The 16,328-nt window shown below is 39.4% G+C and overlaps 1 protein-coding gene across 2 annotated transcripts in view; it reads right to left on the bottom strand.

Moving 5' to 3' along the window:
* LOC124385847 (cat eye syndrome critical region protein 2) overlaps window positions 1-14,437 on the bottom strand; it is a 46,060-nt gene extending 31,623 nt beyond the window's left edge. For both annotated transcript variants that reach the window (XM_046849247.1, XM_046849248.1), the window contains exon 1: window positions 14,110-14,437. In XM_046849247.1, coding sequence (XP_046705203.1) covers window positions 14,110-14,226 — 117 coding nt within the window. In that variant the 5' untranslated portion in view covers window positions 14,227-14,437. The remainder of the gene's footprint in view (window positions 1-14,109) is intronic.
* Between the last annotated feature and the right edge of the window lie 1,891 nt (window positions 14,438-16,328).

Genomic DNA, 16,328 nt, shown 5'->3' with positions numbered 1-16,328 from the left:
ATGTTGTAACCTCTATAGTAACGAACAGACTGATGTAAACGTGACGTATAAATTGTGAAATTGCTGATGTGGTCAAAAGTTCCTGTGTGGAGTCATCGATGTAACGTTTCTTATATACACCAGCTACCAACAAGGGAAGGCGTCTTGCTTCCTCAGAGTCTTTCCAAACTGCTGCTCAGTTTGCGTCACAGTTCAATTTTAAATGCAATTCCTAGAACAATGGACGAAGAGCTTTACAGAGATAAATCAGCTATAACGTTGTATAAAGCAATGTTTTATTTTCATTGCCTATAAATTAGTTCCTTATGCAGGTAGTCCCTGACGTACAGTGCGATGGAGATGCCCTCTGGTCAAACGCTGAAAATATCAGAAGTTGAGACATGACCTAGCCTACCTGGGAGTCTTAAAGAATCATGATCAGTAGTGTACATAAAGTATATGTAATATGTAAATAATAGAACAAATTTTGATACATACTTTAGCAAAATAATCCACAAATAGCCGATTTTACAGATATCTAGCTTGGATAGCTATATAGCTATATAGGTTGTAAAATAGTAATAAAAATTATATTATATATATAATTTATATAATATATTTATATAATAGTAATAAATATATACATACACTAAATCATGAAAATCTGATAAAAGTATGAATATATTAATTAACAAATAAAATGACGATTAATGAATAAGGACGACCGATAGCTAAATTGTATCATACTTGCCGTTAACAGATTAATCAAGCGATTAATTTAAAATGGATACTGGATCAAAAATAAAATAAAAAAAAACATACATAACATGACACTGTGTAAAATAGTACAAAACTTTACTTAACAAAAATAAAGAAAGAAAGAACAAAACAGTATTAAATAATGAAAATGTGCTGATTGAAATAAATATGAATAATTAAATAATTATATTAATAAATTACATAATTAATAAATACTATCTATCGCTCTCCGTGCAAAAAACAAACAGCATGTGGTTTCAGTTCGCCTCTAGAAGCCGCTCTTGTAATGACAGCGGACCGGAAGCCGGAAAAACTATCGGTATAGATGTTTGCCGATGGTTCCAGCAATCAACTATCGGTGGCGATTAATCAGCAAAACTGATTAATCGGTCGACCTCGTTCTGTTGGTTGAATTACGCAAGAATTCCCTGCCTTCGTGTGTGGCTGTATCTACAGGCGAGGTTGTTTTGTTACTGACAAAACAAAACAAAAAACAAAACAACAAAAATCACTTTGACATTTCCAGGGTATTTCATTGGAAGAAACATTCCAGGTGTATTGCAGAAACTGCTTGCGTATCAGATCTTTATGTACTTCCAGAGAAAGATAAGATGTTGGCGAGGGCCACGGTGATGCCCTGCACTGTTCAACACGAGCAGACTGATGACGAAGGCAGAGCAACAGGTTCGGTTTTTGTACTACGCCACAAATCTAGTGGGGGGAAAATAAACATTTGTAAAAGTCGTGCTTACTTCCTTGTCCATTAATCAAAACCATGGTTTCCGGGACCGAGTGAAATCGAACGAAAATATACTGTATGCAAATCAAACCAGAAGGAAACTGCAGACACAGATTCTTCACTTTCAGTTCAGTCCACCAGCTTCACACACACATATGCCCTCAGATGTTGTTCTGCAAGACTACAGACTAAATCTCCCATTAAAATCAGGCTGAAGAAAGGCTGGGAAAAAAAAGACGACCCAGACGGAGTGCAGCACCCAGGCAGGAGAGCACCTCCACCCTCCAGGGGGAAAGAAGGCAAAGAAAGAAAAAGCCACCATCTGTGACTTAGTCATGGTGATGCAATAGGAAGAGAGCTGGAGCAGAAGTAGCAGTGTGTGTGTGTGTGTGTGTGTGTGTGTGTGTGTGTGTGTGTGTGTGTGTGTGTGTGTGTGTGTGTGTGAGAAGCATCGTGAATGAGGGCCTATTCAGCACAGGCAGAAAGCACACCCACCCACACGTCGTTCTTGAGAGCGCAGGGCGTTAAGAAACCGAGCTGAAAAGGATGAGATTCGAATCATAGGCAGGATAGAAAAGGTCTTCACGAGAGGATGAACTCATCGTACGCAAGTCAGGTCCTAAAGTCGACCCTAAACCAAAAACCTGATGCTTATTTTGGAAAAAGTTTTAAAAGTTCAGCAAATATGAGTCTTTTTATTCTCATACAAATAACCCACAAAGCATCAAGAACCTGACACCAAAATAATGGTATAAGCCATGACCTCGGGACAAACGCATCGTGTGGCTGAGGAAAACCTGCTTGGAAAACTGAGCTCTGGTCCAGAACGCTTGTTTGTGTTTGGATGGGTGTTTATGAACAATCGCTTAATTTCAAAGGAGATCTCTAGAGAATGTTTGTAGCTACTGCAGTTAGCTTGAAGGCTTATCTTCTCATCGATATGTATGAAGTGTATTCAACAAAGTTAGAAGATTTACATGAAAGCTAACACTGTATCTAATACACACTATTAACAAAAGTTTGTGGACACTTATGATAGACCATATGATGTTTTTTTGAACATCCCATTCCACCCTTAGTCCCCATTTCCTGTTATAATAAGCTCCACTACACTGGGAAAATATTCTACAAGATTCTGTGGAGATTTGTGCTCGTCCAGCTTTTAGTAAATGTAGGTGAGGTGAGGAGGTCTGCGGTACAGTCAGTGTTTACATTTATCCCAGTAGGGTTGGAGCTCTATAGCTTTCTCTCCAACCCATGTAAAGCATATCATCATGAGCTGGCTTTGTGCACAGGGGTACTGACAAGCTGGAACAGGTTTGGTTCTCTTAGTTCAAGCACTAATAGAACGAAAGCCATCCAAGTGTGAGGTCACAATTTGGGAAGGAACCACATATGGCTTTCAAACGTCAGGTGTCCCAATACCTTTGCTCTAATAGTCTATTGTAGGGTGTTGCTAATCTGTTATTAATCCTCAATATACCACCAAGCAGCTCTTGAACATCCTTCCTAGTATCTGAGCACAAAAACGACATGAAAGTCTGTGATGGTGTCGTTTTGCCGGCTTTGAGCCCCACAACAGGTGGTGCTGTGCCCCTGTGATTTGAAGCAGAATAACCCAACGGCTTTAATTAGCACTTCCTCAATAACGAGTGATATCTGTAGGACGAGTGATAATAAGGGCTCTTAAGAAGACCACAATTACCCACAGATTCAGATATATACGCTGATAACAGCAGGTGTAAACAAAAGTGCGGTGGGAATTGCGTCACCTAAGTTCGTCAGCGAGACTTCTATTTGAAGACATGAATGAGCGTAACTGATGCGGTTCACGACCAAGAGAAACTTTTAACAATTACAACCAAACCTTCATCTTGGTCCAAACAGCAAATCTACAGGGCGTGACAATCTGGTCAAAATCAAGGTTAAAAACTGGTTCGACAAAATGTATAGACTGTATGATTTTTCTATCCTGGAGATACAAGAAGAAAGAGGGGTTAATTTAGGCCTTAAAGCCCATTTATACCTTCACCAGTGATTAAGACAAATCAAAATGGTCAGGCAACAGAACCAAAACCGTGCTCTGTTCCAAGCAGGCAGGCCAAACTTCCTGGCAAGGGAGGGCGTGTGTACGATACGGTATCCTAGAGCAAGGTCTTTTTAGGAAAATCCCCCCTCCATCAACCCCCATCCTGTATCCCTCAGAGTTTGAAGTCTCCCCTCCTTATAGCAAAGAGCCCCTGTCCTAGGGGGAGATTTTAGGGCTCGTTTCACAGCTACAGTGCAGGGAAATCAAGCGTGCTCGGCTCACACAAAGGGTGAGGAGATAGCCTGGGCGATCAGGGCCTCTTCCTGCCGAGCTCCTGTCTCCTCTGAGCAGGGACAGTGAAGTGTACCCGAGGGAAACAATGGCACAGGAGCCGTTTTACGAGGCCGCCAGAGTAAGGAAAGGATCTTCTCTATTGTCAGGTTGCCGGAACCCGAACTGGTGAGGAGGACGAACTGACCGGCACCGGGCTCCAGCAAACTGGATCGCTGCGTTTATACAAATGCACCCAGCGTAGTTCCAGTGCACAAAGACACTCAGGGTGCAAGTATCGATCGTCCTTGGGGTTGTTTTGTCGAGCAAGTCTTGTTCTATTCTTCGACAGCGGGTGTTTGAACACACACTGAGGAACGCTAAGCTTTCTGCTTCCAATAGGACGCACTTCAACAATCCAATGGTCACGGAAACATAACATTAAGTGGATTAAATGTAGATCAAAGGTACGAATTTGAGGAGGGGAACACCCCCCCCAGAATTCACAGTTTACACCTTTTTCTCACATATCAGATAGGCCATTGTCCAATAATACATTTTTGTTTGAAAGCACAATTTTCTCTTTGTTTTGTTTTAGACCTCCTCACCTCACATCAGTACCAGACTTTACAAACGTTTGAAAACACAATTTTCTCTTTGTTTTGTTTTAGACCTCCTCACCTCACATCAGTACCAGACTTTACTAACACCCTTGAGGCTGAATGTCTCCACAAAATCTAGTGGAAAATCTTGCCAGAAGAGGAGAGGATCTCCTAAGAGCAAATGGGGACTAAATGTGAAATAGGATGTTCCAAAGACCAATCCTATGGTCAGGCAGCCTCAAACTTTGGTCCATATGGTATAGAAGTAGTGATCAGGTAAAACCTCAGATGAAATGGCCTTCTAAAGTCCGGTTTCTGGAAGTTCCTACTATCATCATCTCACCACTTGATCACTTAATCACCTTCTGGGTAATACGTTTCTTCCAACAACAGACAGAGAATCCACTTACACATGGATTTGCATGTTATTTACAGACATGCCTGGTCTTTATTTCTTTATTTTTTAAGTCCTTTGAGGACACAGATGAGAATAAAGCAATGATCTTGTCTGGTTTTCTGGAAGGGTCATTATTATCATTTATTTATAAGTAAAAACATACATAAACGAGTCTTCAGCTGCAGTAACTTGCCAGTAAATGTATAAAAAACTAGTCTCTGACCCGTCTCAAGGGTCAGTCCTTTAAAACGGTAAAACGGTTACGTTTTCTGACACATGAAAGTCTACAGGATCGAGGACTTTGTGTTTTCTCTGGACAGGCTTTTTTTTCTTCGTCTTGTGATGAAACACCTACGATTATAGTTGCTATAAGAGACATTACACGGAGAAAGGTTTGTGGACACCTCCTAAACTATCTAAAGATGTAGCAGTGCCATTTGGATCCCACTGCATGTAGAGTTTGGACATTGGACCTGAATGAATGCTAAAGGCTCTGACTGTATCAGACTGTAGAAAGACATTAATCATAATCACACACTCCAGTGTTCATGTTAGTTCTCACTCTCTAGTGTTTTGTATTGTTTTAAGATATATGATCACACTCTTGGTATCACCCAAATGAGAATGGGTTCCCCTTTTAAGTCTGGTTCCTCTCAAGGTTTCTTCCTCATAACATCTAAAAGACTTTTTCCTTGCCACAGTCGCCCCAGGATTCATCCTCAGGGATAAACCCACATCATTCCCTTTCATTTTTAAGTTCCGTAAAGCTGCTTTGAGACAATGTCCATTGTGAAAAGCGCTACAGAAAGAAATTTGAACATTAGCATAAGATTGGTATTGGATGGTCCCCCATTTAACATTTAGTCTCCATTTGCTCGAATAATAACCTCCACTCTATTAGCAAGATGATCTACTAGATTTTATATTGTGCTTGTGGAGATTTGTGCTCATTTATTCACAAGGGTTTTGGTAAAGTCAGGTAGTGATGCAGGAGAGGTGATAAGAGGGAACAGTCTCGTTATAGCTCTATAGGAGGCCACTCAAGATCTTCCACTCCAACCCATGCAAAGGGGGCATGTAGATGCTGGAACAGGTTTGAGTCTCCAAGTTCAAGTCAAGGAGAAATATAATGCTTCCACATCCAAAGACATTCTATACACTTGTATGCCTCCTTCTTTTTGGTAACAGTTTGGCAAAGAACCACATATGGGTGGAAAAGTCAGGTGTCCCAATGCTTTTGCCCATATATGAAACTGAATCACAATATCCCATCTTTGATTATATTCCTATAACTGCGTATCTCAATGTTTTATTCCCTAAAATATTGGTTAACTGAATCCAGCAGACTCTTTATGTGCTGTGTCTTCTTTTCGTTCACATTAAAAGTGCCATTTTCTCATCCTGATGCTCCCATTTGCATTGAAACGACCGTTTACATTTCTTTATTCAGTGCACGCCTTTTATCCAAAGCACCGAGTCCTGCAGAATCCTCCGATCCAAGCGTCTAGCCGGTTAAAATACACGCTGGATAAAGACTTGACGCTCGGCTCATGTCTGGATCCTGCTTCGGCTCCATTAGAGCGGTTAGTCTCTGCTTATCAGTAAGTGCTGAATGAAAAGTCCTGCTCTGGCTGTCTTCTAACAGATACTCCAGATGTGCTTCGACAGTAGCCCTCCCCAACAGGCACACAAGCGCTAGGATTTAATGAAGAGTTGACAAAAACCAGACTTAAAAGAAAAGTACAAGGGTTGCATAGTTACAATCAAACGCATCGAACATATCGAACATAAATAAGATGAATGCAGCAGTTCTAGTTATAAAAGACCGTATACATTTACTGTACATCTACAAACATTCCTGGTCACTTAGACGGTCTAATAATACATTTATATTGTTTAACAAACGGGTCCGGCCATGAATACCGCAGTACCAGGCAACGTATCTTTGCGATCTGTGAGGCCTTTTAATTTAAAAATTAATGTAAAAACACTTCCACCTCTGCCGTTTTCCTGCACTTGTTTCAGTCGTGGTTTTCTTTTCTATGTATTGATAAATTAGGCTCTCGATGATTCTGCATAATGGTGAATTGAGTTGAATTTTCATTATATACCTCCCTGGGGAAAAATTGTCGTGCTGGTCCGTGGGGACCTGCAGAACATATACAGGGCCGGGTCTATACGGCATCGAATAAAACAATCCAGTCTTGTTCAGATTCCAAAAATAACCAAATCTTTTGGAAATGTCACATTCACCCTGCATTGGCAAACGATAGAAAGGAATTTGGAAGCGTATTTCAAGGTGGAGATTCCTTTGAATCTCTAAGTCTATATTTGTCATTATTAAAGTCTCTATTTGTGTATATTAAAGTCAATATTAAAGTCTATTTTAAAGTCTATATTTGTCTATATTAATGTCTATACTTAAGTAGTAGTAAAACTAGTAACTTACACCGGCTTCCCTTTCAAGAAAAACCTGTAATCATGACACGAGACTTTATTTGCGTGATGTATAATCATGACTATCTATAAAAGCAAACAAACTCGAAATACTGAGCAATCAGTCAGACTTATAAGCACCTTCCAATTCCTAATTCAAGGGCGGGGTTACTGAGAGATCCGGTGACATTAAAAAAGCCCCTTAATGACGAAAAAAAACCTAAACTTGACATCTTAATCCGAATAGGCGACTTACAAACAGGAAACAAGCAAGTGGGCTAAAGTTAGGGATCGTTGTGTGATGATTTACAGCCTATACTTATTACATATTACTTGACTATAATCATTTAAAAACTAGATATTGGAGTGTGTTTGTGATATAAGTTTGGAGAAGAACCACATAATGTCCATTGTTAAACTTTCATCGGTCTTTAGTGGTGTTTTTTTTAAATAAACACCTCAAACGGTTATTAGGATTTCTAGGTCTAGGACAAACACCCTGTTTGCTAGAGAAAAAAAAAAAAATGATAATACCAATCAAAGCTGCCGGACATATGTAAAGGAGCCAAGCACCCAGACTGTGCCGAAAGCAAAACTAAAAAAAAAAAAGCAGAAACATAACGTCAGGGGATTCGAGAGCGATTCTGCAGTTTCACAACCTTGAAGTGCAATTTTTGAGCATGGACAGTTCTCGGAGTGCAGAATGAACGCTCTAGAGAAGCTGCATGGTGTCAAGATAGGAAAAATTTGGAGGAGGAGGAGCAATAATGGTAGTTGGATATAAACATTGTTAGAACTTTGTTGTGTAGACCCAGGTTGTGAATATGCATATTAAGTTTTGCATCAGGCTGAGATACTGCCTCACTTCCTGTTTGGTGGCTACGTGGTCAGATTCATTTGGTACATTACGGACAAAGCGTCTGGAATATTCACTCTTGTGAGGCTTATTGTGAAATAGATTTTTTTTTCCAAAATTTGACAAATTTGTATGAGGAGAAATAAGGTTAAAGATGTTGGTGATGATGATCAGACTTCAGATTAGAAGCTCATGGGTTCGAATCCCAGCTCCATTAAGCTTTTTAACCCTCAATTGCTCAGTTCATCTGTATAAGTGAGATAACTAAGTCGTTTTGGAGAAAAAGGTGTCTGCCAAATGCCATGAATGAGTAACAAAAAAGCAACTATTTATGGACATTGACCTGATCGGGTGCATTGAACTCATCTTGGCCTGGGTTTTTCAATTTTGGAAACTTGGTTTAAAGTTATGGCCAAGAACATGCTTCCAAACTAAGCTCAGATTTGACCCGATGCCCATAATTACGGCAAGTGTGAAAACTGAACCACAAAAAAACCTGCAGCTTACCGGAGATCTGAATCCTAGAACGGTAATGGAACTGGGGTCACAGCTTGGAAAGAATTCCACTATAAAACCATGTGAACATGCGACGAGGCATGGAGAAAAAAATCTATAAAAAAAAAAAAAACAGCCTATAATGGGTCCTAAATGCGGATTTTAGTATTTATACGAAGTAAGAAAGCATCCAGTTCCCAGGTTTAAACCATACCTCAAAACCACATATTTTCAGAGCCCAAAATGATCACATACGTTCCCATGGAATTTTCTCATCTATTCACTAGGGGTGCGCCAAACAGGATTCTTGGGGCCGATCGCTAGAAGATACCGGTGCCGATTACAGGGTCTATTCAATTTCTATGTATCCATTTATTTATTTAGGCTTTGTGATAAATAACACAAATAGCACCAAGTTCAAAAATGAAGAAAATTGAAGTGTAGGTACCATAACATTTACATTTACATTTGCAGCATTTAGCAGACGCCTTATCCAGAGCGACGTACAAACGTGCTTTAAATCTCTAGTAATGAATAAATCTACACTGGTACGCAAGAATACAAACTCAATATAAATATAACTCGAATTCTACAAACTTGGAAAGTGCTAATTTAGGTATTTCAGGAAGAGGTAGGTCTTCAGTCGTCGCTTAAAGAAAATCAGGGACTCTGCTGTACGGACATCTAGGGGAAGTTCATTCCACCACCTCGGTGCCAGAACAGAGAAAAGCCTTGAATTGTACTTACCTCTCATTCTGAGAGAAGGTGGTACCAGTCGAGCACCATAACTGGTGTTTTAATTGACTTGCATTAATGACCTAATTGTTTGTGGTTGCTTTGAATGTGAGAGAAAATCATAAATAAAAGGTTAATGCCTAAGGTTGACTTCTAACACTATATATAAATATATAAAAACAAATATATATAAATCATGCCGTTTATTGCATGTCTATTCCCCACTAGAGGGCCGCACCAATCCATGTCACCGGAACTCTTTGTTTTCCACAATAAACGATGATCAAGACATGTGAATTCCATTATTTTGTCTGGTGTTTCTTTATGCTTCTTACCGTCTTTGCAGTAGGTTTGCGTCTCAGTGACCGACAGCGGAGTGAGTCACACTTGAATTGAACCGTCCCTCTCTCTCTTAGCGCTAGCCAACTTTGAAAAACGTTTATATTCCTTAACGTGACTAACCTTCAAACGCCCGATAAGGTTAGTGGTGTTTTGGCTGCACAAACCTTGCAGAATTGGTAGACTGGTAGAACATTTTTCCTCGCACGTTTCGAGTCTGATCGGCCGACAATCTTGCCGAAATTTTGCGGACACCTGGTCCTAAGTATAGTTTGTGCTTTTCGAGCATCGTATTACTATAGATGTATTTTTTCTTTTTGTAATTTTGATAGATTTTTTTGTCGCTTTCTCATCAGTGGCAGCGACTAAAAATCGAAACCAAAATAAAACAAACAAATAAAGCATTATATTGATTTCAAAAGAGCATTAATCCTAATAATGGTCAGTATATGGTTCCTTGCCATAACATACACTGGTAACACTTGGATACGAGTTGAGATGACACCATGAACACCTAGGGACACATTCATTGTGAGAAGAAACCAAAGAACTTGTAGGAAACCAACACAGACATGAGAAGAATGCAGAAAGATGATCAGGGAAATGAGGACAAAGTACCGACTTTTCAGCCTAATGAGCAAAACGGACCAGGACAGAAAGCAGCTCGGCCTGTAGAAACAATCTTTAACGTAGGACGGATCAGATCTGCTTTGTGCTCGTTACAGCTTTCCTCAGGACGTGTGACATGTAAAGCTTCAGTGCTCCTTCTTTAACAACAAAGCCATCCCCAAGTGTGTTTCACACCTCCTTGGGGGAAGTGGTGGGGGTCGAGTAACGCATCCAAGATGCCCTCTTGCACTTCCAGGTGGTGGTTGTTGGGTGTTTTTTTTTGGCATGCACACTACCAATGAAATGTGTCGATTGTTTCTCTTTAGATTTGCTAAATGGTGGACTGAATGAGGGTGTTAGACTGGAAGACTAACAACAGTCTGCAAATGACTCATGAACAAGGCCTGGCTCGTGACTCACGATAAACTCACCCTGAACTTGGTTTTACACCCAATACAAAAAAAAAAGGAAGTGACTAAACCAGAGGTGCCAAAACTTTCCAATGAAGGGCAAAAAAAAAAAAAAAAAAAAAAAAAAACCTCAATTGAGGAACAAGAGTGTGTGTTTGTTATTTCAATGCCATACCATCATCAATGACTATTTTCAAACATGATAATTTGACAACATTTTTTCCAATAAGATCAATAAAGTCATTGAGGTCTGATCCTGATTGTTATCTGTGCACTAGACTTATTCCATTGGGCACCTTTTTTTTTTTTATTATACGTTTGAGGTCCAATGGTTGGAAACATTTTGAAAACTTTCAATGCAAGTGAAAGCAGCAATGCCTACCCGCTCATTGCCATGAATAAACCCCTTATAATTATATCACGTAGTTCTCCCTAGATTGTCTGTTTGCTGATCCCAAAACGATCACACACGTTGCCTTCTGAAAGTTCTCATCTATTCCACTTCAGTAGGTGCCTCAGTGTCCTGTCAGAAGCGAAAACCGACTTGTGAGCAAATGCAGCTTGAATGCCACCATGATGTAGTAATTACAACTCGGGTGCTTGTTTTGTTTCTACGTGTCGAGCTGAGAGCATTTTTCGTCTTCTTCTTTCAGCTTCTCTTATTACGGGTCGCCACAGTGGCTCATCCATCTCCATACCCCACTGTCCTCTACATCTACCGCTTTTAAACCAACTACCTACATGTCTTCCTTTACCACATCCATTAACCTCCTCCATTGTCATTCTCTTTTCCTCCTTCCTGGTGGCTCCATCCTCAGCATTCTTCTACTGATATACCCCATGTCCCTCCTCTGCACATGTCCAAACCATCTCAATCTTACCTCCCTCACCTTGTCCCCAAAACGTCCTACATTCGCTGTCCAATAATAAACTCATTTCTAATCCTGTCAATCCTCGTCACATCTCAACATCTTCAGCTCTGCTACCTCCAGCTCCACCTCCTGTCTTTTACTCAATTCCACTGTCTCTAAACCAGACAAAATCTCAGGTCTCACCATAGTCCTATAAACTTTCCCTTTCACTCTCACAGATACTCTTCTATCACAAATTACTCCTGCCATCACTCTTCTCCACCCACTCCCCCCTGCCTGCACTCTTTTCTTTACTTCTCTAACACACTCTCCATTACTTTGCACTGTTGACCCCAGGTACCTGAACTCCCCCACCTTCTCCACCTCTTCTCCCTGCAACCACACCACTCCACTGCCCTCCCTCTCATTCACACACATGTACTCTGTCTTACTCCTACTGACTTTCATTCCCCTTCTTTCCAGCACGTACCTCCACCTCTCCAGGCTCTTCTCAACCTGCTCTCTACTCTAACCACAAATCACAATATCATCCGCAAACATCATAGTCCACAGACACTCCTGTCTGACCTCGTCCTTCCACCTGTCCATCACCACTGCAAATAGGAAAGGGCTCAGAGCCGATCCTTGATGCAGTCCAACCTACTGCACACTTCACTGCTGTCACACTGTCCTCATACATGTCCTGCAACACCCTCACATACTTCTCTGACACACCTGGTTTCCTCATACAATACCAGTCGATCTGAGAGCATTAATCCTAGTTATAGTCAGGGTGCACCCAGAACATATACTGGGATCGGTTAGGTATGAGGTGAGAACACACTCTGAACACCATGCATACACCAAAGTGCCAAAGTGGTCACATTTGAGTTGGTCCATGGGTTCGGTTGGGATCTCTGATCTCTAGGGGGAAACTAAAAAAAAGTCATTGTTTACTGGCAAAAGGGGTAAATAACTAATTATTTTATTAATGTTGCTTATCATTATCATCATGAAGCAAGTATAAGGCTTGTGCAAAAAGCCTTTGAGTTAAAAAAAAAAGTTTATTATTGTTTTGGGGTCAGATGGTCCTCAAAACAATGAGTCAGTGACCATTTTTATGGCTCCCTTAACAGCAACGTGTCTCTTCGTCGACATACAGTCCCATATGACTTGCCAAGTTGCTTTGATTAAGCCTTAAAATGATATTTTATCTTTCCTATTTCAGAGGTGCACAAACTAGGGCCTGAGGACCAAGGTTGAATTGTGGGGACCTCTGATTTAGTCCTAGTTTGAGCATCTCTGGACTAGACATTCTGAGAAGAAATATATTTTTTATTGTATTATGAGTACTGGCAAAAGGGTATAGATCTAAATATTTAATAAATGTGGCTCATCATCATCATCATCATCAGTATGAAGCAAGTGTAAGGTGGTGCAAACGCAGAAACAACAACAAAAATAGTAGACAAACTACTGTGGTGACCTTAGTCTAGAACTTGTCCAGACAATTTAGTCCAAAAATGATTATTTAAATAAACGCGTCTTCTTATTATCATCTTTAAGCACATGTATCATTGGCACAATAATACAAAGGGATCAGTCAGTGGCAAATATCCCAGATCTAGAACAGAACACATGCCTCTGGTGCTGTCCTCTCTAGACTGGTTACCAGTGTAGCATTGATTTTAAAATGTTATTATTGGTTTTTAAAGTGATACCCAATTTGTCTCCAAACTGTATCTGCAATCTCTTAGGGTCTTACACATCAGGTAGGTCATTAAGATAATTAAATCGTGAGCTGTTGGCTTTTACTCAGTGCAAAAACAAAGTCAAAAGGTGATGGTGCTTTATCGGTAGTAGATCCTCAACTGTGGAACGGTCTTCCCTTTTTATTTTTAGGTCTCATTTGAAGACATATTGAAGTAGGAAAATTGTGATTTGGGAATCCTTACATGTGTTTGTTTCATTTGTTTGAAATGTTTTATGTGTTTTGAATTTTTCTTAAATTCTGTGCAGCACTTTGAGCAACAAAGTTGCACTCAAACGTGCTATAATAAATAGAAGTTGAAGTAGAATAAATTATTGAAATAATAATATAGAATTATTATTGTTGTTGTTTTTATTATTATTATTATTATTATTATGAAAAAAAGCGTTAGAGAAGAACCAAAAGTTTTCCAAATATTCAGTATAAATAAATTTTCCTCCCTAAAAAAACAATAACATTTATTTTTATATACTTTAAAACACCACCACACACACAACATGGAGTTGTGAGGGAGTGACGTCACGTGTGTGTTTTGAATGTTCGTTAGGCGGCTGTTTGTTTGTTTGTTTGTCGGTCGGTCAATAAAACAAACTAAAAAACAACGAAACACGACACAACGAGTGGAAACAATCCGGTTTGTTTGTTTTTAGAAGTATTCCGGATTATAATCCGAATTAAAGACTTTGAGAGCTCACACAAAGATCGAGTTAGAGGGTTTAGGTGCGCGTGAGACAATAGTTACGACAGTTGCGGCTGTTTTCCGACTGGTCCGAATAAAAAGCAGCCGGACGTTAAACGGATAAAACAATAAAATAAATGTTACAACAATTACCTCGATTTCAAAGTCGGGTAAATTGAAAGCCGTCCTGAAGAGCGAGCAGAAGTGCGCTACGGCGGGGACTTCCCACCAAGACTGGATCTCCTCCACCGGGGTACATCCCTGGGACATTTTTGTCACGTAAAAAAAAATAAAATAAAAAAAAGTTCAGTGTTTCTCACATCAGGTGTCGTTCCGACCAAACTTTCCGACTTCCTGTGTTCCGCTCGTCTCTTCTTCTTCCCTTTTCGGCCATAGGACTTTCTCTAAGTGAGCAGTAAAACTTGTCCGGTTGCCATCGCGACGCGCTTCTCACACTCTTTACTTCCAATCTGCTTCAATCACGATTTCACAACAACCCCAACAGATGGGACTGTACCATTCCTCGAGTACACGTGTGGAGAAAGGGGCGGGGGCGCGAACACGAAAAGAATGTAGGCAAATTAAATAAAAATAGTGTTTCGATTTTAAAAACAACGCTCGAACGTAATGACTTGTGATGTAAAATTGTGTTTTAATCAGAACTGGCTGGGGAAAAAATGGAAGAAGTTGTAATCGACTGGTTTGCTCTTGTAGTGTAAACTCCCTACGCACGCTGATGGTACAGGCCCATTTAAAGGGAAATGCGCGAGGCGTTTAGACTTGAGTTCTGCATGTCGCTGATGACGTCACTGAACCCGGAAATACAACAACGCGACTTACTATCGTAATTGGTTGGTTGTTCGGTTAGTTAGTTAGTTGGGTGGTTAGTTGGTTGGTTAGTTAGTTGGTTAGTTAGTTGGTTGATCACTTTGTGACTAATTTACTTACTTTATTCGTTACTTATTTACTTAGTTGGTTAATTAGTTTGTTAGTTCTTACTTGTTTACTTATTTAATAATTTAGACAGTTGCCTACACAATTGGTTATTTAGTTAGTTGGTTAATTAGTTAGTTTCTTACTTGCTTGGTTATTTAAATAGTTAGTTTGTTAATTAGATAGTTAGTTACTCAATTACTTTAATTCATATTTAATTGTGTAAATAGGTTACAGAATTGTATAAAATAATTTAGTTTAATGCCTATAAGTTTGTTCCTTGTTATTTTAGGGTTATAGCTAATGAGCGACTCAGTGGTGACTGTGACAAAGAAAAACTCTCTGAAATGGCAAGAAAACCTGAGAGGAACCAGACTGAAATGTATGTTAGTAACTGACCAATTAACTACATAACAAAGCACCTAATTGAGTAACTAATTAAGTAAGTATGTAACTAAACAACCAGTTTATTAAGTGAGGATAGATGAAGATGGGCAAGCCAGTAAATAAATAAACTGGTTGCTTAGTTGCATACTTACTTAATTAGTTACTCAATTAGGTGCTTTGTTATGTAGTTAATTGGTCAGTTACTAACATAATTGGGTACTTAGTTGTTTATATATTTATATATATATATATATATATATATATATATATATATATATATATATATATGTGTGTGTGTGTGTGTGTGTGTGCGTGTGTGTGTGTGTGTGTGTGTGTGTTAGTTAGCTAGTTAGTTAGTTCAGATACTAAGTGAGAATTGATAATTTAATATCAATAACCACTGTTACGAACAAATAACATTATTTCATTAATGATGTTTAATCATTATGAGTAACTTATTACTGAGAGCTGTTGGTAAATAAGTTATAACCGCACATATAACGCATGTATGCGCCAGCTCAGCTCTGTATCTGAAAGGCATGGGGGGGGGGAATGGGCAAAAGCATAACACGGACAGTGTTAGTATTTAATGTAATAATATAGCGCCACCTGCTGCCAAGAAATTTACCTACAATATCGTTTTTGTGCCGTTGTCGTCCATATGCATTATTATTTATTTATATGAGTTTATTATCATATGTACAGAAAACAGTCTGTTATACGATCTAGTGCAATTTTTAGTCTGAATATTCTGGCAAGCCTATGACATTATTTAAGGAGATAAGAAAAAATAGCAGACACAAGACATTTTACTAATTACAAATGTCCAAGTTAAAAAAGTTCTTCTTGAAACTTAAATGTAAAAGACGGATGTGTGTGCAGGTATAAAGTATGGGGATAATGGACACACTTCAATTTGGTGAATGCTCATCTCCAGAGAGACTTTCTTACTTATACAACACTACGGGGTGGTGCCCAGGGACCCAGGAGTGGCAGATTGGTATGGGTGGGATCACGACCTTCGGATCCAAAGCCCAATGCCTCAACCACTA

The sequence above is a fragment of the Silurus meridionalis genome, chromosome 5 (genome assembly GCF_014805685.1).
Source record: "Silurus meridionalis isolate SWU-2019-XX chromosome 5, ASM1480568v1, whole genome shotgun sequence".
Taxonomy (NCBI): domain Eukaryota; kingdom Metazoa; phylum Chordata; class Actinopteri; order Siluriformes; family Siluridae; genus Silurus; species Silurus meridionalis.
This window is presented reverse-complemented; position numbering and strand designations above follow the sequence as displayed.